At 38.8% G+C, this 24,838-nt stretch overlaps 1 protein-coding gene across 1 annotated transcript; it reads left to right on the top strand.

Annotated features, from left to right (window-relative positions):
* Positions 1 to 13,610: 13,610 nt before the first annotated feature.
* On the top strand, positions 13,611 to 24,124 carry samsn1a (SAM domain, SH3 domain and nuclear localisation signals 1a). Its single transcript, XM_084064164.1, has 8 exons — positions 13,611 to 13,782; positions 14,978 to 15,058; positions 15,898 to 16,023; positions 17,649 to 17,760; positions 19,390 to 19,541; positions 20,240 to 20,452; positions 20,795 to 20,942; positions 22,958 to 24,124. Exons 1-8 carry the CDS (start codon positions 13,726 to 13,728, stop codon positions 23,110 to 23,112), a joined length of 1,044 nt encoding a protein of 347 aa, XP_083920290.1. The 5' UTR covers positions 13,611 to 13,725; the 3' UTR covers positions 23,113 to 24,124.
* The last annotated feature ends 714 nt before the right edge of the window (positions 24,125 to 24,838 follow it).

Raw genomic sequence — 24,838 nt, 5'->3', positions numbered from 1 at the left:
GATTGAATGGCTCAAGAGATTTATATTACATGAGTTGAAAGGTGACTGTATTATCCCTATAGGGCATTATGTTGGTCAAGTGCAGTCCAGAATGTAGTGTATCCCCTATTGTTATTTGCATTTCTATTACGTAATAACTATATCATAGAAATACAGGCCATCTATATAGAAATGCGGAGCATTTATAATAGAATAAATAGAATCATTACAAACTTTAACACGTACACCGATATCAATGCACACCCTCAACATACCCCTGACACGTCTACACCCGCACGCACGCGCACACACACACACACACACACACACACACACACACACACACACACACACACACACACACACACACACACACACACACACACACACACACACACACACACACACACACACACACACACACACTGCAATCTGGCATACAATCAAATGCATACAATCTCGTATAGCATGTAAAGTCATTAGACGTATCCGTCTGATACGTGTGTTTAATTAAAATGCATAAATCTACTGCATTTCCGTAAACTCATGCAGTGCAATGAGAAACAGACAAAAGACATAAGACAATAAAAGCACAGTTTTAAACGCCCTACGTTGAGTTCACCAACGTGACTCCAGTTTACCACAACTCTTTGAATAAAACCCTTCATGCAGTGTAAAGTAACTAAGTACATTTACTCAAGTACTGTACTTAAGTACAATTTCGAGGTTCTTTTACTTCTCTGGAGTATTTCCAATTGTCTGTACTTTTACCTCTACTCCACTACATCTCAGAGGCAAATATTGTACTTTTACTCCACTACAATTATTTGAAAACTTTTGTTACTAGTTACTTTGTAGATTTGATTATTACAACACATACAGTAACCACTTCAGCCCTATATACATTTCGACCATTTGAAAATAGCAGATCTACAAGCTCACAATGCATTGCAATGTGATGCATTGTGAGCTTGTAGATCTGCTATTTTGAAAAGACTTTTATACATTTGAAACCTTGTGAAATGGGACATTCTGCATAATGAGTACTTTTACTTTTGTACTTGAACTATATTTTGATACCAATACCTTTGTACTTTTTAAGTAACATTTTTATTCCAGACTTTTAACTTGTACAAGAGTATTTCTACATTGCAGTATTTATACTTTTACTTAAGTAAAACATTTGACTACTTTTTCCACCACTGTTTGTTTGTGTCCCTCTACATCAGACAACCGCCGGCGTAATTCTTCGCCGTGGCAGCCTGCCGGTGGCCCAGAGGGTTTAGCCCACATCGTGAACAATCACAATGAAGGTAAACAGGTGGGGTGAGGGGATTATGGGACTTAATCTGATCTTTCTGTCCACGTTCATTTTGGACTCATCACTCATGACATGAGAGCTGATGGCACATAAGCCAGAGACAACAATTAGAAAGGAAAAAGAATTCACGTGCAGAAAAAAAACTACTGTGCGGGTCAACAATGACTAAGACTGGTGTCTAGATTTCTTATCGATGTAAGTTATATTCTACCCCTACTGTACACACTGAACACTAAACTTTCATTTTCTACCCCGGATTTGAACGTGGTTTCCAGTGCAAGTGCTGAAATTTTGCCATTGTGATGATAGAGCCTGCCTGCTTGATCAGGGGATGCATTGAATTTGTGCCAGATCCTGTGTCTAGGTGAGACGTGGCCTTTGACATGATCTAAATGGCTCAATAGAAGAGCAGAGAGACAAAATACAACCACCGATTGTATAAGTCAGGGATTCCAATGTTCCAAAGTGGGGTGCGTGCACCCCTTGGGCTGCTTGAGCTGCCTCTATGGGCATGCACGAGAAGAAACATGTAATGGGTTTAATGGATGTAACAATAATTACACCATTAAACCACCAAATGTGATTTTAATGAAGTAAAAACATGCAATTATAACATTGCCTTTGTTAAAAAAACTTGCATTTTAACACATTAATTAATGTGTCATTCTTATAATTTAATTTAATGGGGTTTAATTATGACAGCATTTTCCCTGCATCTTCTCTCATGATGGCCCTCTGCCAAAGAGCCTGTGCGTGTGTCCCTGCCCTCACCCTTCCTCTTAGCTATTTAAAAGTGACGTTTGTAAAGCACAGGAACGCAGTGGGGGGGTACCCAAAATGCACTTCAACTGCAATTTCAGTAATTTCTATAATTTTATAATTTAATTTAATGGGGCTTAATTATGACAGCATTTCCCCCCATCTTCTCTCATGCATGGCCCTCTGCCAATGAGCCTGTGTGTGTGTTCCTGCCCTCACCCTTCCTCTTTGTCTTTGTGCCCAGAGCAATTTTCATTTAATACATGTTTAAAATAAGTCTTATACAGCACGAATAAACTCAATAAATACCACTTTATAAATCATTTCCAAATGATTTCCTACACATAAATGACATTATTTAATGGTGAACAAAATCGAGTATAAATAATGTTTTAAATAATGTTTAAATGTTCTACAATATTATTATATTGTATTTCATAATAATTAACCAATGCATATAAATAGTTTGTCTATGATTAGGTCTGTATTTACAAATAGCTTATATATTATATAACATCAGTTGCAAATGATTTAATAATCATTTACAGATGTATATAAATGGCTTATTCATGAATAGTTTACTAAATGATTTTTAACCATAGTTATAAAAGTTTTAGTAATCATTTACAAATGTCAACAAACAGGTTGTTAATGATTTGTTAATAATCTACAAACTGCTTATAAATGTTTTGTAACAGGTCATTATTGTAAAGTGCTACCAAAAGGTCTATCCATTGATTAGATGTGACTAGATTAAAGCAGTGAAATGAAGCTTTTTGGGCTGTCTGAACATAACAGAGTATTCAGTGCTGTATGTATATGATCGTCTCAATGGTTCTCTTCCATCTTGTGGGATCGATAGGGACCCATCCATCCAACAGGCTTTTGTTTTTTAACCAGCCTGCCTTCTATACCTTAACAGTGACTTGCTACCTTTGAATAGCGGGGTCCTTTATATGAGCTTGTTTTACGATTTTTCAGAGTGTGTGAAGACCAAACACAGAGCAGAGACCAAAGCGGGTAAGGGAGGCCGTCACAGTCACACTGGCACCAAGAGGAAGGACAAACCTCCACCCCTCCAGGTACATGGAGAATAAACACAAGCATGTTCAAGGTCATCTGTACATGTACTGTAAAACAAACACACACTCACATTCAAGCTTGCTTGCACATGCACATAATGCAGTATCGTTTGATTGGCTGGGGGAATCCATATGCCTCTGCTTTTGATATCCCTCCCTCTGGTCAAATGTTTTTAAGGCCAGTTTTATCCTTTGCTTCTGGCCAGGCTGAATTACATACAGTACATGCATTTCCTTTTGCATTTCCTTTATGCTTTATAATATCACCATTTAAAAATTGAAAGGAGTAGTTCACCCCCCAAAAAAACTTATTTTCTATCAATTACAATTACACAAAGACTGAAAGATCTCCATGAATTCAATGCTTCATGGGGTATGTAAGTGATAGAAAATAAGAGTCTTTTTTGGGTGAACTACTCCTTTAATGAAAACATGCATGTGAATCACCACATTGACCCTGGCAATTTTTTCAAATTTGTCAAAATGGTTCTTCTTTTTTTTTTATTACAAAATATTTCAAAAATAGCAGAAGCTCACAACACCACAGTGCAACAAGTTGTGAGCTTGCAGATCAACTATTTTTTTTGCTATTTGAAGGGTTAAGAACATGTTCCCTCCTATTTTATTGTATAAATCGAAGCCTGCGCACGCACGCTCGCACGCACGCACGCACACACGCACACGCACACGCACACACACACACACACACACACACACACACACACACACACACACACACACACACACACACACACACAACTCTGCTAATTTTTATTTTCTTTTTGATTGACAGATTGTTGGAAGCTATGAAGAATGGACATCATGTCCAGAATGGACAAACAGCAGACAGAAAGACCCAGTGAGTTCATCATAATGTACTCATACTCTATGTAAATAGTATGCATATAAGCAGCCAGTGAATCAAACACTGCATTGCCACCCGTTTGGCACAGTAAAGTCTGGCCTGAATGGTACAATCACTTAACAAATGATGACTGGCATTTTAATACGGTGCAGATGGCACAGAAAGGGGCACAATCATGTCTCTATAATCCTCCCAGCCTTGCGTAAGAGAGAGAGAGAGAAAAACATGAGAGAGAGAGCGTGTGTGTGTGTGCGTGTGTGTGCGCGCGCGCGTGTGTGTGTGTGTGTGGAGTGCTGTTTTTTGTGTGCGTCCAAGCAATATAAATGAGCAGTGGTGGAAAGTACATTTACTCAAGTACTGTTGTAACGAAGGTCCAACGCCTAGCAATGCCAGTGTGACGTCACAACCGTAGACATAAGACACCCATTTCCTAGAAATCATAGCCCAGTGGAGAAGACTAATATAACAGACCAGCAACACCTGACTAACAGTTCTGCCCAGCTCTGATAGAAGAGAAAGCCAGCTCAGCGACAAGGAAAATAACAGTTCAGCGACACCTGAACTAACAGTTCTGCTCAGCCATAAAGACAGTTCAACTACCAGAAGGAACCTAACAGTTCTGCTCAGCCATAAAGAAGAAACCAGACGAAAGACTAAGTCGAGCAGGCTATCAGCCCTATCACGTTCAGTTATAGGCAACAATAGACCTTACGCACCCAAGTCTCACTAATATTGGACTTCTTCCATTTCTACCAGCCCGTTTTCGGGAGCTCAAGGGTTGAACCCTCGTCCTCCCTACATTCCCCATGTTGGGACCCGCTATTGCCTTCATCACCAAGGCGTGACCATTAAGTGTGACACACTCGCCTAACCAGCGTCCTAAGATAGCCCATTCATCGTTAGGACACTACAACATAATAAACTCCCCTACAACTGTACTATGCCAAACTTTTTTAATAAAACAAAAGTAAATAATAGAATAAAACAACAAATTGTAACATTTTGAATGTAAAATAATAATTCTACTTTTAAAATTAAAAAGTACTATTAACTGAAAAAATAAATAAAAGTACTTCCCCCCACTGCAAAGGATTGCCATGCATGCACTGGTGTCATACTCAATATAAAAGTAAGTTGTTGATGTGAGAGAGAGAGAGAGAGAGAGAGAGAGAGAGAGAGAGAGAGAGAGCGAGAGCGAGCGAGCGAGCGAGAGAGAGACTGTTCATTAGTTTCTAAGTTCATTCTCAGACATGACAGATATTAGTATTACACACAATATCCGCACACGCATACAAACTGTATGTACTCTTAGTTATAATGTTTACTTTATGTGGGTCTTTTCAGGGTCTCCATTCTAACGGCATACCAACCGATCTCAAACCAGCTGTCAAAAGGGGCCATAGGGTTGTAAAGAAAGCAGGTGGAAAACACGGGAAAGAAGGAACCAAAAAAAGTCACAGCTACACAGGTAACGTTGTGTTACAGCATAAAAACATAACTTTATCAGACAATAAAATAAAACGATGCCATTTAAAGAGACTCGGTCAGAATTAAGGGTGTCTGTTGTGACTGTGTGTTGGGTTGTATACACTCTTCAAATTGGCAAATTAGCGCATAAACAGAACTGTAATACATTTTAGTTGTTGTGCAGTTAAGTGGTTAGAAAATGTAATATATTTAGCCCAATACAACATCAAATTGCTTCTGAATTAACACACACACACACACACACACACACACACACACACACACACACACACACACACACACACACACACACACACACACACACACACACACACACACACACACACACACACAGCAGTATTTTGCACAATTCATGTCTCAAATGACCTAAAATCCATCCGGCCTGTGTGTACATTCCATAATTACGTGGACATTGGGTAAAAGCTGAATATAAAAAACTCCTTGTTGTACGTCATCCATGTTATGAAATAGTTCTCTGATGTCTCATGAGAGATATGTGCCCATCTCTCCTTTTCTCTGTGCCCATCTCTCCTTTATCTCTCTCCACTAATTCACAATTTAGAATTTTTCATAAACCTAAAAAATCAAAATCTCTGACAAAACACTGAGCCACTCTGAGCCATCACCACACCAGTGTTGATTTTCACAGCAAATTTGATTTCGTTTTAGTCATAGTCTTTTGAATAACATTCCATATTAGTCATATTTTAGTCATCTGAAATGTTTTAGATTTTGTCTAGTTTTAGTGGACTAAATATCCTAAGATTAGAGTCGACTGAATCTACAGTTGATTTAGTCGACTATAATGTATTCTGATGGTGCATTGATGTCTACGTAATGCCTGAATTTATGAATTTTACATGCTGAAAATAGCCGATCTACAAGCTCACAACGCGTCACGCTGCGACGCGTTGTAGAGCTTGTAGATCGGCTATTTTCAGAGCGCAACACCTGAGCGCAACCAAACATAAAATGACTTGTCTTTTAGTTCTACTGGATCTCTCCTCCACTAGTCCCTCACTACAATTTTTGTCTAATTTGTATTTGTTGACAACATTGTCAATATATTTAGTCTTAGTTTTAGTCATCATAGCTTAGTTTTTATGTAGCTTTATTTAGTTTTCGTCAGTGAAAAAAGGCAGTCGACGAACATTTTTCGTCACAGTTTTAGTCGACGAAATCAACACTGCACCACACACACAATTTTAATCTCGTTTTTTTAGTGCAACCTCCACCCAGTCCTGTGAGCCCAGCTCCTGCTCCTCCTGCCTACCTGGACGTGCCTTACAGACAAGACAGGCGGCTCTGCCCCGCGGGCAAGGCCTCCACCCTCCCTCCTCCTACCCAGGAGAACAACGCTAACGCCAACACCACCCCTGGCCCCCAACGGGGCATGGAGAAGATGTCTCTGCCCGGCGGGGCGACTCCCACTCACCACCAGCGCTGGAGCAACCCGCCCCCGGCCGAGACCAGCAGCCCAGCCTGGGGAGAAGCCCATCAGCACCACACTTGCCGCAGGCCGCTCACAGAGTACCGCCTCTACTCGCAGGACTGGGAAGGTAGCCCTGATGGGAGGGCGTCACCGCCGGCGGATGATGACTCCTTGAAACAGGACCCCCCAAAACCCCAGCTCCCCCCGAGATTACCCCCCCGGGCTGCCATAGATCCCACGGATCTGTCAGAGCCTAAAGTGAGTATAAGAGATGATTGAATGACTAAGTGTGTCCTCTTTTCTTAAAGGAGTATTTCACCCAAAAAAATTTACTTATATTCTATCAATGACATACCCCATGAAGCCTTGAATGAATGAATGGATTTGTTTTTGTCGCATTCCTAAGCCAATAATTTGTTGACCGGCGGAAAGATGCTAATATATCCGGTAGGAGACTCAAAGGAGTCTCTTTGGGTGCATCCACACATGAGCTGCAAGTTGACGCTCGGAAGTCGGAAGTCCCATCCACTCCCATGTTAAGTTAAAAACCGGACGTTCCGTCCCGATGCGCGTCTGAAGCGCATACCCGGGTTCCGGTTTTCATTGAGTAACGGCCAAAAATGGCCGGAACCGGAACGAGGGCTTGCGACCGTGTGTGGATGCACCCAATGGGTGCATCCACACATGTACGTCAAGTTGACGCTACGGTTGCAAGCCCTTGTTCCGGTTCCGGCCATTTTTGGCCCTTACTCAATGAAAACCGCACCCGGGTATGCTTTTCAGACGATCGGAACGGAACTTCCGGTTTTAAACTTAACATGGGAGTGGATGGGACTTCCGACTTCCGTACATCAACTTGACGTACATGTGTGGATGCACCCTATGTGTCTCCTACCGGAAACAACCGGTCATCAAATTATTGGCTTAGGAATGTGACAAAAACAAAGAATCCATTAATTCAAGGCTTCATGGGGTGTGTATTTGATAGAAAATAGGTCATTGTTTGGGTGAACTACTACTTACTTTAAAACATCTATTCTACCGCCAATTTAGTGAGAGACTCTGACGGCTGGTCATTAAGCAGGTCTTACAGAAGCATGGTGTTTCTGCTTAAATAGAAGTGAAACTGTTATATACAGTATGTTGAGGATGGAGAAGCATTAGTCGTTCACCTTGACCTTATATTTTCTCACTGGAACAGGGATTGAAACAAAAGGTTTTTTTCTGGCTTTTCTTGCCTTTATTGATACTTTAATTCAATTAAAGTGGCAAGCAACCATCTTGCAGTCATGAGGTTAAAGGAATAGTTCACCCAAAAAAAGTACTTATTTTCTATCAATTACTCACCCCATGAAGCCTTGAATTATTATTATTATTATTATTATTATTTTTTGTCGCATTCCTAAACCAATAATTTGATGACTAATTTTGAGGAGACTCAAAGACACTCCTTTGAGTCTCCTACCGGATATATCAGCAACTTTCCAGTGGTAATCAAATTATTGGCTTAGGAATGCGACAAAAAAAAAAAATAGGAGAGACAAAAGCTTGAAAAGCAAAAGCAAAAAAAACAGCAAAACACTTTGGGCTTATGTACTGTAGACGATTCACTTTCTAAAACACACTGTTTAATTACTGTTGCTAAGATAATCCTTAAAGGTCATCATGGCCTTTCATGGCCTTCACTTGCACTCCAAGACTTTAGCTTCAGAACTAAACCTCAGCTTGATAGCGAGCGGCACGTGCTTCACATGACACTACAGGGCAGATTGTTTGAAGATTACATTCAGGGGTCACTCTCAAGATTGTGATTGCATGGTCTTCATAGATTATTACTGCCTCATTTGGTCTCAAGAAGGATCATACTCTTTGATATGAACGGTGTAAAGTAACGAAGTGCATGTACTCAAGTACTGTAAGTACAAATTTGAGGATTTTTTACTTTACTGGAGCATTTTCAAATTTCAGTACTTTTACTTCTACTCCACTACATCTCAGAGGCAAATATTGTACTTTTACTCCACTACAATTATTGGAAACTTTAGTTACAGTTACTCTTTTGTTTTTGATTTTTATTACAAAACATTTCGGCCATTTGAAAATAGACGATCTACAAGCTCACAATGTGTCGCGATGCGACGCATTGTGAGCTTGTAGATCTGATATTTTTAAAGGATTTTTATAGATTTTATACATTTGAAAACTTGTGAAATGGGACATTCTGCATATTGAGCTTTTACTTTTGTATACTTTAAGTACGGTTTGATACCAATACTTTTGTTCTTTTACTCAACAAAATGTTGAATTCCTCACTTTCACTTGTAACAGAGTATTTCTACATTGCAGTATTGATTCTTTTACTTGAGTAAAACATTTGAGTACTTTTTCCACCACTGCCTTACAGCGTGGTGAAGTGGTTAAAACCGCAGCCAAAGAAACATGAATAAATCCCCATTGGCCTTTAGATGAAAGCCTGGTCGATTATTCTCTGCTGTGACTTCCTTATTGTCTCAATATAGACAACACAAAGGGGAATTGATTCTTTTTCTTCATACATGGCTGTTTCAATTAACCTATTTAGACCGCGGAAAGAATCAGTGTCATTTTTGGATTTCTTTGGCTATTCAAAAATAGCAGATCTACAAGCTATGCCGTGCTATGAGCCTGTAGATCTGCTATTTTGTGAAAAATCATGAAACTTTGTGCAAATCTTTGAATATATATTTTTTAAAGCGAACATTTGTAACTCAAATGCCCTTTGCTTCTGGGGATTCTACAAATGTCTTCTAAATCCTAACTGCTATAATCAGTGGATCTCAAACCTTTTCATGTCAAGGACCCCCCAAAATGATGCATTTGGCCACGGACCCCCATCTCAAAATGTGTTGTTCCAGGGACCCCCAGAAGCAACGATTTGAGTTACAAATGTTGTAAAAATACATACATACTATATATTCAAAGATTTGCACACATGTTCACGATTTTTCAAAAATAGCAGATCTACAAGTTCATAGTATGAGCTTGTAGATCTGCTATTTTTGAATAGCCAAAGAATAAAATATGGATAAAGTGGTCACACAGATGCGTTCCCGGTTTGAATGGATTAAGGACCTTGCCAATTCACAAACATGAATCTGAAACCATGAAGTGAACCATGTGTGACTTAAAAATAGACTTTAATGTGTTTGACTGACAATGTCCCCCTGTAACCTGCTTTCACATTCTATTATTGGAGATCTATTGAAAATGGTTGAAAATTCAGGCTAAACCTTCACAAAACCCTCTCTAAGACAATCAATCCCCTAGTCCCCCCACAGTCTGAAGCAATAGATTAGAAGACCTAATCCTGGATTGAGGCGAGTTTAGTTTACAGTTGATTGAAAGCAGTGGGATTAACACAGTAAAGTCCATAGTTTTAATTTAACTCTTTGAGTGAACACATTTGGTCACATTTATACAATCTCAGAGTGAAATGAACACAGGATTTCACTGTGTTGGCCGTGTTATTGTCCCTAGAGTTCTCTTCTCTACCACTGGCTGTCTGAAAGTCCTTATATTTAGACAGCGGCAATAGGTAGACACAGCGGCAAATCCCTGCACACGTCAGTGGAAAGTACTTCTACTTCTACATATTGTACTTTTTTACTCCTCTACAATTTTTGGTAAACTTTAGTTACTTGTTACTTTGATTTAAGTTATTATATTACAAAACATTACGCTTTGTAAAACACTTTAGTATTTTTATATTGTGGTATTGCTACTTAGATAACATATAACATATCTGAGTACTTTTTTCACCAGTGCAATGCATGCATATATATGGTGACCAGTGGTGGGAAAAGTACTCACATTTTGTACTTAAGTAAAAGTATCAATACCACAATGTAGAAATACTCTGTTACAAGTAAAAGTACCAGTATTCAAAATGCACTTGAGTAAAAGAACAAAAGTATTGGCAACTAGAAAAAGTGCTCCTCGGAGCACAGGTCTCCTTTAGGTCAGGTAGGTTATTGTGGCCTCCTGGTGGCGCTATAATAGGCCAATGTGAAAAGGGTGCCCGTTTCTTCTTAGGCCTTCGACAATCGGACACTGCATTCATGATTTGAGGAATTTTGTTCCAAAAATGTGTTTTGCTAGATTAGACCTGCTGGTGGCGCTATAACAGGCCAATGTTAAAAGGGTGGCATTTCTTCCTCAGCCTAGTGGGAATGTGCATGTGTTAGCCAATGAGGATGGAATATGGGAAATCGGACAGATCCATGTTCATCACATGGCTATAGAGTATACCGATTTGCATGACGTTTGGATAAAATCTGTAGGAGTAATATAAAGAAATTGGTTTTGCACAAATCGGCCTCCTGGTGGCGCTATAACAGGCCCATGTGAAAAATTTGGGGCAGAGGTTCACAGCGACCGGGCCAACGGTGCCAGAGATTAGCTGGTGACAGACGGACACACGGACGGACGGACGGACGGGCAGGGGGTAAAACATACTCTCTCGCCATGCCTTCGGCCTGGCGGAGACAATAAAATATACTTAAGTACTAAAAGTAAAAGTAGCCTACTGCCCTGCCAAGCCAAAGTGCAGTAACTACGTTTTTGGATACACCTTCTTATTTGTGTATCCCAAAGGTCAAATTAGCCTTCGTGATTTTGGGGGATGAACAATTACCTCAAGAACTTATGTACATTTATTGTAATATCCCTTATATGCCGATATCTCATTTGGCTGACCAGCTGAATCACTTTTAAACCCATTTTTCAGTGATTTTACTGCACTTTGGCTTGGCAGGGCAACTCATTATGCACAATGTCCCATTTCACAAGTTATAAAATCCTTTGAAAATAGCAGATCTACAGTACAAGCTATACAAAGCGACGTGTTGTGAGCTTGTAGATCAGATATTTTCAAATAGCCAAAGTATTTATATAGGTCTGAAGTGGTTAAGGTATGTTTTTTGTTAAAATAATCAAAATCTACAAAGTAACTAGTAAATAAAGTTTTCAGTTAATTGTAGTGGAGTAAAAGTACAACATTTTCCTCTGAGATGTAGTGGAGTAGAAGTAAAAGTATTGAACATGGGAAATACTACAGTAAATTAAAAAAACAACAACCTCAAAATCATACTTAAGTACATGTACTTAGTAACTTTCCACCACTGATTGTGACAAGGTTGTAGATAATGGAGGGGGATGGGACGGGGGACTTCACCACAACACCAATGGCCACTTTGAACAGTTTTATTAGCAAGGAAACACTGAGAAAGCATTGAGAAAACAATCAGGTTATAGGTTCTGTAATAACTGTTGCGATACGACGCGTTGTGAGCTTGTAGATCGGCTATTTTCAAATATCCTAGGTATTAAATAGGGCTAAAGTGGTTAATGTATGTTTTATAATGTCATAATGTAATCTACAAAGTAACTAGTAACTTAAGTTTTCAAATAATTATAGTGGAGTAAAAGTACAATAGTTGTCTCTAGATGTAGTGGAGTAGAAGTAAAATTACTGAAAATTGAAAATACTCCAGTAAAGTAAAGATTACTCAACTTTGTACTTAAGTACATTACTTAAGTTACTTTACACCACTGCCAAAATATGTGCTGCTCCACATTCTACGTCTGAGAGCGCAGATACTACCCTGACCAACTATGAAGATGTGTTCGATTCTCATCGACTGAGAATGGAAGGCCCACCGCTATATGCCGAGGCCAGTCACTGTCCTATATAGCCAGATTACTGACACCTGATATGAGAAACATTCTCCTTGTGTTCATAAAACCTTATAACTCGTCGTCTTGCTGTCTGGGTCTGAAGCTTATCTACAGAGGAATAGCTGCTTGACCTTGCTAGGACATTACATTCAGACACATCAGCATACAGTCATATATATATTAATAACTGAAGTTGAATACTACATTTATAATAAATCAATAATCGATAAATCAATAGCCTAAAAGGAATATAAATTGTATTTCCGTTACAACAACAAACAACCAGGCACTAAAATCTCAAAATAACATCACTGAGAAATGTTCTTTGCACTATGTTGAAAGAATAGATAATCCGGAAACTATTTCAACACAGCTAACACTTTGCCTTGTTGTTCCTCTCTTCCTCTGTTGGCCTGTCATAGCAGTCAACAGCTACTTCCTCAATAGCACATGCTCACCCCCCACATTAAGAAATGAGAGCAAAAGGAAGCAGGCCTGAATCATTTACCATAATGGCATCCCACTTGCTAATAATTGGATTTTTATTTTAGGGATGTGGTTGGTTTTGAACTAATTGACCGAACAAACTTAAAATCACATCAAATCACTGATTTCAACCTCGTGGTGAGGAGGATACGCTGAGTATGAACAAGTAAAGGTTGATAGAGCCTACAGTATAACACAGAGGGGTTTTGAGGCACTTCCATTACAACACAAAACCCAGCAAATTAACCACAACCGTGACAAGCCATCAGAATCTGCCACCCTAAGCCTAGCTCTACACAGAGCTGTTCCTGGTAATGACTCGATTGACGTTTTCAAAGACGGGCCACAAAACGCTCACTTAAGCACATTTTACTTTTCCCTTTGAAAGTGCGATAACAGACAGAATGGAATTGCATCACATCCTGTGCGTTTTGAGGAAGTGGCCTAGCCAGTCGAGGAGGCAGTCTGTCTTGGTGGTACAACAGTTAACACTGTGTTGTCACTTGTCACTTGTCACTGTCAGCAAGTAGAGTTCATCAGAGAAATTCAGAGCCTACAAACTGAGATTTGAGAAAAGCCTAACAGCAATATAGACAAAATGTTACAGAGGACAGCCTCGAGTGTCTCAGACAAACCAAAGGGCCTCAAAGCAAAGGTAGGTGAAAAATATAATATTACGGTCTGTGTGCAAGAAATGTTTAAACCATTACAAAATAGCAGTGGTGGAAAAAGTACTCACATTTTGTTACCTGAGTAAAAGTATCAATATGGCAACGTAGAAGTACTCTGTTACAAGTAAAAGTCCGGAATTCAAAATGCACTTGAGTAAAAGTAAACAGTATTGGTATCAAAATGTACTTAAAGTACCAAAGGTAGAATGTACTCATTATGCAGAATGTCCCATTTAACAAGTTTTAAAATGTATAAAATGTTGCGACGCATTGTGAACTTGTAGATCTGCTATTTCTAAATAGCCGAAAAGTATATAGGGCTGAAGTGGTTAATGTATGTTTATAATAATAATCAAAATCTACAAAGTAACTAAAGTTTTCAAATAATTGCAGTGGAGCAAGTGCAATATTTGCCTCAGAGATGTAGTGTAGTAGAAGTAAAAGTACTGAAAATTGGAAATGCTCCAGTAAAGTAAAAGCACCTTGGGGGTGAACTATATCACAAAAGTAAACTGTATGGGAAGAATATGCAAACATTTAAATTGTTTGAGGCTATAAGCATCCAAAGAATTAACAATGATTCCACAATGAAGATTAAGGAACATTCTCAGTCTCATCAAAGTATAACATATAGGCTACTGTTGAAAAGAATCCCATTATATTTCAGTGAACTATTATTGTTTTAAACCCCAGAGGACTCGGCCTCATATTTAACCAGGATTTCAAGGGATTATTCATTTATATAATTATTTTAATGTGTGGTGATGGCTCAGAGTTTTGTTAGAGATTATGACCACTTTTAGGTTCATGAAAAAAATCTAAATTGTGAATTAATAGAGAGGGATGGGCACATATCTCTCATAAGACATCAGAGAACTATTTCATAACATGAATGACATACAACAAGGAGTTTTTTTGTATTTAGCTTTTACCCAATTTCCACTTCATTATGGAATGTACACACAGGCCGGATGGATTTTAGGTCATTTGAGACATGAATTGTGCAAAATACTGCTCACTGTGTGTGTGTGTGTGTGTGTGTGTGTGTGTGTGTGTGTGTGTGTGTGTGTGTGTGTGTGTGTGTGTGTGTGTGTGTGTGTGTGTGTGTGTGTGTGTCCTGGGGTCACGGGGGAGGCTGAAAGTATACTTATTTGATCTGTCTCTAATCTCTCCCTGCAGCGCTCTACAAGCTTTGGCAGGTTTGAGGGCCTCAGACATCACCCGTCTCCATCTGAAAAAGGGGAAAATGGATCAGCAACGGTTCGTAGCTTTATTATGATTGCTTTTATATGATTACTTTTGACTTATTATCTGGGCATGATTTGTTTAAAAAAAAAAATCTGGGCTTAATTATGTTTGTTCTCTGTGCCACCTTGCTTTGCATTCCTACGTTGCCCTAGATACCCTAGCTGGTGATAGATATTCATGTTTATGTTATTGACTATGATTTGGAAAGAAGCCCCCCCTTTGTCAATGGAAATGAATATGCCTCCCCTCTCCCATGTACAAAGATGCTCACACTTGACTTACTCCTGCCATTCACATTTTAATAGCCTGAACTACACTATGAACAGATATCAGTTGCATAGCTTTTAAAAAAAAACATACATGATTTGAACATGCAACATCTATTACGATTCTATTACTTTGACATTACTTCTAGCAAAAACAGATGATCTCAAGGATTTAGTTAATACTTTCTATATATTTGATGTAAATATAACTTTTATTTTAACCCATTAAGACCGGGAAAAGCATCTGTTATTTTAGATTTTAACCACTTTAACCATTATTTTATACTTTGGCTATTAAAAAAGAATCAAAACAAACAAACATGTAGCACAGCTTGACATTTGAACATTTACATTTGACATTTTTAAACTTTTTTCTACCACGAATGTAGCAGCCTGTTTTTTTTTTTTTACTTTGCGCCTCCCTTGCAGTATCTCTGTGTCCGACTAAGTGGTAAACACTGTCTTTATGTTCAACTATCACAACACAAATGAAAGAAAGCATGGTGTCAATACTGCCAGGGGTAGGGATTGTATTTTTATTAGGGTCAGTCAACCATTATAAACAATGTGTGAATTAATTTACAGCTTGCAGAAGAGCCTGGGTGTGAGGGTTCAGACCCAAATAAATCATCAGGACTCGGGAAGAAGATGAAGGCGGCAATTTCACTGACCATGCGCAGGAAGACGGGCAAAAAACACCTGAAGGAATCTGTGAGTCACATGGCCACGGTGCAAATAGTCAGATGTACTGTATCAAATAATAAACATTTATGTAGTGCTCTACAAATGACCAATCAATGTCAAAACAATACATGACAAGGAAAACATACCACAAATGTAGACATATAGCGCACACACACACACACACACACACACACACACACACACACACACACACACACACACACACACACACACACACACACACACACACACACACACACACACACACACACACACACACACACACACACACACACACACACACACACACACACGTCTAATTTAACTAAGTACATTTACTCAAGTACTGTACTTAAGTACAATTTTGGGGTACTTTTACTTTACTGGAGTATTTCCAATTTTCAATACTTTTACTTCTACTCCACTACATCTCAGAGGCAAATATTGTACTTTTACTCCACTACAATTATTTGAAAACTTTAGTAACTTGTTACTTCGCAGATATAAATTATTATATTATAAAACATGCATTAACCACTTTAGCCCTATCTTATACCTAGGCTACTAAAAAAAGAGAAAATAGTTGCGAGCTTGTAGATCTGCTATTTTCAAACATTTCAGCACTTTTACTTTTGGTACATTAAGTATATTTTGATGCCAGTACTTTTACTCAAGTAACATTTTGAACACAGGCCTTTTACTTGTAACAGAGTATTTTTATATTGTGGTATTGCTACTTTTACTTAAATAAAATATCTGAGTACTTCTTCCACCACTGCACAGTAGTATTACTTGCCCTGTTTCCTTATATCAGTGGTTCTCTACATGAGTAGTAGTAGTGAGTAATCCACATTTGCATACACTCAACCTCAAAATCTGTCACCCTGTGCTGTTTTTCCCCCGGAGGCTAATCATCCTCAGCCATCTTTTACTGAACCCACATCCTCATAAACGTTTAGCTGATAAATATTATCACAATGATGGGATATTCCCCCTGTGAAACTTTCCTCCTGTCATACACAGAAGAGGTTACAACCATGTAGTAAAAGTGTTTAATATAACCCCCCAAAAACTAAAAAACTAAAAATAATTGCGGCCCTTGCTTAAAGCTATAGTTCACCCCCAAAATGATTTTTTTTCTATCAATTACACTCCCCATGGAGACTTGAATTCATGGAGATTATTTTGTTTTTGTCGCATTCCTAAGCCAATAATTTGATGACCGGTGGCGCCTCCAGTAGGAGACTCAAAGTGTCAACTTTGAGTCTCCTAACGGACACATTAGCATCTTTCCACCGGTCATCAAATCATTGGCTCAGGAATGCGACAAAAACAAAAAAAAATCTCCATGAATTCAAGGCTTCATGGGGTGCGTACTGTAATTGATAGAAAATACGTAATGTTTTGGGTGAACTATCCCTTTAATATTTAACAGATAATATTATTATTTTGGAATGAACTTTGTCACATTTAGTCACATGAAAGGACTGACTCAGATCATATGCACCACATGCAGACGTAGGTAACTGTGACCTGCGCAACTAATTAGTTGTGCAGGTCACAGTTGCCTACGTCTGCTCCGTGGAAAGGATGAGTGGTTCTAATCTGTTGTGTACTCTGCAGCTCATTTCATGTGATGTTTCCCCTCTCAGACTGAAGACCCAGACAGCGAGGCAGCAGACAGCGGCGCTCCAGCAGAGAGCAGCTCTGCCACAAAGACCAGAGCCTCCTTAGAGAGCCTATACAGTGGCCAGAGCTCCTCCAGTAAGTACCTGAGCATAATTATGTTCATAAGGACTCACACACACACCTCAGACCTGAGTACAAAACCATTTGCATTTTGTATGGTATTTGAAAATATCACGGACAATAATAAGCCAGTGTAATGAGTGCCAGGTTTTTTGTCCCTGCCATCATTTTCCTCAAACTATATTTTTACCAAGGACATTCAAAATTAGTGGTCAATAATATTACCATAAATAAATACAAATACCAAATGTACTAATGCATACTAGTCGAGTACACATGTTCCAGGAGAACACATGCTGTGTTTTTAAAGAGGGGGAGTGGTTAGTCCTCATCCCTTTGAACTTTATTTTATTTTATTAAGATAGTAAGTAGGAAAGCTGAGAGGTAAGGCATAGATGGAGCAATTTGTTACCCATTTCAAAAAATCTAGTTATTATTTCCATGGCCAACTCTGCACTTTTGTCTATACTTTCTACTTCACTTTCTTCACTTTCTAAAACGAAGTGATGGCTTTGAACTTTTCAAAGCATTAAAGACAATCAGAGACGTGAGAAGAATTGTCATATTGACATCCTCCACCGGTCATTACTCATAAGCTTAAAAAGCTTGGGCTCAGACGGATTTTTGGCTCTGGATTTGCCGCGGACATGGACATGTCTGTCCGTGTACGGACACATCGATGACCCCTGACTGTACTCTATGTATCAAATGGTGCTTCAGCATAAGTGTCCCTGAGCAAGGCACTTTAACCCCTAACTGCTCCCCAGATGTCATATTAAAGGGATAGTTCACCCAAAGAAATACCTTTTCTATGGATTAGTCACTCCATGGAGTCTTGAATTCATGAATATTTTTTTGTTTTTGTTGCATTCCTAAGCCAATAATTTGATGACCAGCGGACCGGTAGGCAGCGGTTCCGTTAGGATTGATTGATTGAATATTAGACAGAAAAGTAAAAAACAGCACAAGTACAGTTAAAAACACTGTCTAAAAGGTCCGTCCAAAAAGGTCCTTGTGGTCTTACTGTATTTCCATTGAGGTCCTTGGTATTCAATTCATAAACATATATAATAGCACCAAACTGTTCAATCAGGAGACACCCGGAACCGCTGCCGGTCATCAAATTATTGGCTTAGGAATGAGACCAAAATATATATATATATCCATGAATTCAAGTCTCCATGGGGTGAGAAAAAAAATGACATTTTGGGGGTGAACTACCCTTTAATGGCAGCCACTGCTCCTAATAGCTAGATAGCATGCAAAGGGCGGGATGGCTAAATGCAGAGGACAAATTCTACATAATGTGCAAATGACCGCATCAAGTACCCCAACAACAACTATAAAGGGGACACATTCATTATAATATAAAGACTATTGTCAGTTTCTGTGACGGACCACTTTGAAACTAAATGAATGATCCTGCAGTGGTAAACCTGACCCATCTGTACTCCAAATGCACTTAAAGTAGCCAAACACACATTTCAGCACCATAGGACACACACACACACACACACACACACACACACACACACACACACACACACACACACACACACACACACACACACACACACACACACACACACACACACACACACACACGATGGGTGCAATCATGCTGCCTTGTGCTTGTTGGTTCAGGCGGGGTGACCAGTGTGTCGGATGGCTCCAGTCAGAGGAACAGTCTGAGACTGGAGGAGGATGGTTCGTACCACGGACAGTTCTGCTGCAGAGCCCGCGTCCACACAGACTTTGTCCCCAGTCCATACGACTCAGATTCTCTCAAGCTCAAGGTAAATGACACTCAGTGGTGGATAGTAACTAAGTAGATTTACTTAAGTACAGTACTTAAGTACAATTTTGAGGCATCTCTACTTTACTTGGTTATTTCCAATTTCAAATACTTTTACTTCTGCTCCACTGCATCTCACAGGCAAATATTATACTTTTACTCCACTACAATTATTTGAACACTTTAGTTACTAGTTACTTTGTAGATTTTGATTATTATTAAGAAACATACATTAACCACTTCAGCCCTATATACATTTCAGCCATTTGAAAATAGCAGATCTACAAGCTCACAATACGTCGCGATGCGACGCATTGTGAGCTTGTAGATCGGCTATTTTCAAAAGATTTTTATACATTTGAAAACTTGAAGTGGGACATTCTGCATAATGAGTACTTTTACTTTTGGTGCTTTAAGTACATTTTGATGCCTATACCTTTGTACTTTTACTCAAGTACATTTTGAATTCCTGACTTTTACTTGTTACAGAGTATTTCTATATTGCAGTATATTGATACTTTTACTTATGTAAAACATTTTTAGTACTTTTACCACCACTGATGACACTGAACATCAACGTCAGCTGAGGACCATATACTGGTACTCAGCTGAAACGGTGCCCTTTTCTTAGGTTGAAAGAGTTACGGTTATCACTCAAGGCATATTGAACATGTAACCGACACTGCCATTACCCTATAGGTTGGAGACATCATCAGCATCATCAGTAAGCCTCCCATGGGCATCTGGACGGGCATGCTGAACAACAAGGTGGGGAACTTCAAGTTCATCTACGTGGACATCCTGGCCGAGAAGGAGAAAGAGGAGGAGACCCCAAAGATCAGAGAACAGAAGCTGTGTAAGAGACCTCGTCCCAAAACCCTGATCGAGCTCCTGGAGCGACTGAATATGGAGGTGAGAACATGGGATGAATGGCATCAGAATTTGGCTTGTGTATTAAACCACATTTAACACTTAACTATACATGTTTACATGTATAGTACATGCATATACATACACACTCTTTATGGTCGCCGGGTTTGAGTTCAGATTGGGTAGCAGCAGTGGTGGAAAAAATACTCAAATGTTTTACTTGAGTAGAAGTATCAATACTGCAATGTAGAAATACTCTGTTGCAAGTAAAAGTCCGGAATTCAAAATTGACTAAGTGATGGTATCAAAGTACTTAAAGTAGCAGTCAGATTCTATAGAGATGTGTGTTGGTGCTGATGTAGACGGCGTGCTGTGTGTTTTCAGGAGTATACCTCTGCCCTGCTGCTCAACGGCTACCAGACCGTAGACGACCTGATGCATCTGAAGGAGAAACACCTCATAGAGTTGAACGTCAACGACCCGGAGCACAGGAGAAGGCTGCTGGCTGCCGCCGACTTCCGCTACGCAGAAGGTCAGTGAAGCAACGAGAATTACCACATGAAAAGAGATGTAAAGGAAGTCGACAATTACTGCTGTTATGAAAAGTGTACAATGCTGGTAGAAAGCAATACCTGCTGCTACTTATACTAGACTACACAGGAACACAGAGACAATTTAAGTCAGAAACGATGCAAGTTGGGAGGACTACAAATACTTCAGTAATCCTCAAAAGTGTACTTAAGTACAGTACTTGAGTAAATGTACTTAGTTACTTCACACCACTGGTTATGCAATACCTGTTGACCCGTTATGCATTATTAGAGTAATCCGTTGTCCCCGTATGTCTGTCTGTCTGTTACTTGAGTAAAAGTACAAAAGTATTCGCATCAAAATATACTTAAAGGACCAAAAGTAAAAGTGCTAAAATGTTTGAAAATAGCAGATCTACAAGCTGCGATGCGACGCGTTGTGAGCTTGTAGATCGGCTATTTTCAAATAGCCTATGTATAAAATAGGGCTAAAGTGGTTAATGCATGATTTATAATATAATCATTTGTATCGGCAAAGTAACTAAAGTTTTCAAATAATTGTAGTGGAGTAAAAGTACAGTATTCATCTCAGAGATGTAGTGGAGTAGAAGTAAAAGTATTGAAAATTGGCAATACTCCACTAAAGTAAAAATACCTCAACATTTTACTCAAGCACAGTACTTGAGTAAATGTACCTAGTTACTTTACACCACTGTTTATTAGGCTACAACATTTCGGTGTAAACGACCTTCATCAGGTAGAAATACTGAATGCAGAGAAAGCCTATTCAGTGATTTCCTGTAACTCGAAACTGCTTTGAGAGAGAGCTGTTCCGGTGCCTCTCTAGCCACCAGGCATTTTTAACCACAAGACAAGACTCTCGCAGAACACCATATGAAACGAAACAGAAGCTACTGTAGTTCCTGATAAACTCAAGGAGGGTTGAATAAATAACAATTTCTACGAGACACACAGCAGTGTCTCTAGGTTGCTAAAGGGTAAAGTAATGTGATGTTTGGGTGGCAGGGAGGGACCAGACAGATGGTGCTGGATGAAGTATGACCTTGCCAAGCTTGTTAACCAGAGACATTTTAATCATGCTGAACTCCATTATGCTAGCCTAATGTCAACCTAGTTTTAGGGCCTTTTCAATCAGGTCTGACAATCACACCAGAAAGGAAAAGGTGTTCATAATCAACGACATCCACCTTGCTACCAAAGCAGGAAATGTGCTGCTCCCTTTCAGCTCTCGTGACCCAGATCACCTCATCTAGATGTGAAAGTGTTATAGTTATAGGTGTTCAATCACTTGTTAAGAGTAACACCCATGGTTGTCACTGCCCTGTTGCTTGTGGGCCAAATTGTGTGTTGTAAAGAGGAAGTGCAATCATTTGGCTTTTGTCCGGACTCAACACCTCACTCAAAATGGTTTAACAGAACATATTCATGACATCTGTTGCACTACCCTAAACCAGCACGTTGTATATTGATGATGGTGCGCCTTTTTTTGTTTGTAAACACAGGGCAGCCACCCTATGTTTTGTCTGTCATTTTAATATCTCTATGTTGATGTTTCTGGGATGGTGACAAGGCAAATTTCCCCTTTTGGGAATTAATTGTATATCATCATCATCATCCCTGATGACAATTAGAAAATGCTAGACAACTAGACAATGATTTTTTCAATCATGATATAGACTACACCCGACATACTGTAACCTACCTATGGTCCCTATTTCGGGCATGCCATTGGCGATTTTTTTTTTTTTCAGTTTTCAAAGATTAAAAAATAAAATTTTAACATTTTGAAATACACTCTAAAATAACAAGCTCCCAGCCTATCACGATGCAACGCATTGTGAGCTTGTAGATCAGTTAGTTTGGAAAATGTCAGTGGTTAAGTGCCTCCAGTAAGCATATTTATTTAAATTGACAGCGATTGTTTTTTTTTGTACATGTCTTTCTTATTGTAGTTGTACAACAACCATTAAATGGCCTTGTCCTGTTTACCCACCAGGTGAAGACACAACAGAGGGAAAAGACCACAGTCTACAGGAAGATGGCAGTGACTGTCCCAGAGATTCCGGATGTTTCATCCCTTCTGAATGCTCAGAAAACAGCAAGGAGGAAGGCGACCATCTCGCAGATGCTGTTGATATCTCTAGTCACTAACACATTTCGTCAAGAATTTAATAGCACTTTGTATTTTTTTCAACAGTCATTTGTCACAGTGCTGTGAGACCTTTGTTGTCCCTCCTATCCCAAAATAGGATGTTCTCATTCTTCATTTAAAATGAAGGATACAGCCAGCCACACATGTGTGCCACAAAAATAGCAGTATAAGCTTAAAACGCGGCGCACTGCGACACGTTTGGAGCTTGTAGATCGGCTATTTTTTAATTGGAATCCTGAATTTGTTTTTGCTATTTTCTAATTGGAATCTTGAAAAGTAAAAGTTTTACTTCATTTCAAATGCATTTTGTTATACTTATGTTAACTTTATGAACTTAAATACAAATACATTGGACCAAAAAAAAGACAATAGAATTTTAATACTAGTCATTTAAGCTACTAATATAGACTTAAGTAATTAAAGCGGGTCAAATCAATAATATATCAGTGTTCAAATATTAACCTGCAGGCCGCATTAAGTGAAGGTGGGGGCCCGGGGCCGCCAGTTGTCCATGTATGGCCTACTGTATAGAAACATTGTCCTCAATGACAAGTGTCTACTAATTAAGTATACACTGAAAATACCAAACCATCCCTTAATTATGTCACCAGGTTTTGATTGATTACCAAGTTCCACCATATGTGGTTGACCAAGTGAGATTTTATCAATATCAATTCAATATTGTATTATATTTATTGTAATCTAAATCATTCAATGTTTTCTGCATGTGTAGCCTTTATTTAATCTCCTGTGTCGTCTTTCTGCTAGGTTTAATTTCAACCAGCAATCTGGTGACATTTTCTTTTTTTTATGAATGATACATTTCAAGCAATTTGTCTGAAAAACAGGCCTTTGGTCAAATAACTAATATGTTCCCGGCGTTTAGGGTTTACTGTTCACAAAACATTGTGCTTGTAATATTTTCTTTTCTGTATTTTGTGCATCTATGACCACCTTTGTATTGTATTCCCAATGTGTTTCAACAACTTTTGTACATACAAATAAATGTAATGTAATGTAATCTTATGTCACTCAATTACAATTATTAAGTATTAGTCTGGTCTCTCCGTCCAGCATTTGAATATGAAAGCAATGCTAACATACAGTCAACAGTCTACATGAGAGCAGGGATATTGCAGAACCAATGTATCCAACAAAGTTAAACGTTTAACATTTATTTATATTCAGCAGCACTCTAACACAAAGTCCTACTGGCAGTGTCAGCTATACTATACAATATATAATCAAATATAATAGGCCTACTGTGCATGCATGCATGGATGCATGTATGCATGCATGCAACATTTTGCAAGTTAGCCCCCGTTTATTACATTTTTACGACTAAGTCTAGATCAGTGGTTCTCAAACTTTTTCATGTCAAGGACCACCCAAAATTATATTATATTTATAAATGATATGTATTTGACCCCCATTTAAAAATATTTTGTTTCAGGGACCCCCCAGAAGCAAAGATTTGAGTTACAAATGGTCGCTTTAAAAAACACATATTTTCACAATTTTTCAAAAATAGCAGATCTACAAGCTATGAGCTTGTAGATCTGCTATTTTTGAATAGCCAAAGTATAAAATATGGATAAAGGCCGGGGTTCAAATGATTGTGATGCTTTATTAACACATTTTGCTGGGGACCCCACTTTGAGAATGAGAACCTTTGGTCTAGAAGAGCAAAATCTCAACATTAACAAAACATAATGTTATGCTTGC

This window comes from Gymnoscopelus microlampas (genome assembly GCF_963454915.1).
Source record: "Gymnoscopelus microlampas genome assembly, chromosome: 8".
Lineage (NCBI taxonomy): Eukaryota > Metazoa > Chordata > Actinopteri > Myctophiformes > Myctophidae > Gymnoscopelus > Gymnoscopelus microlampas.
Note: the sequence above shows the minus strand (reverse complement) of the source record. Positions and strands in the feature narration are given on the sequence as shown.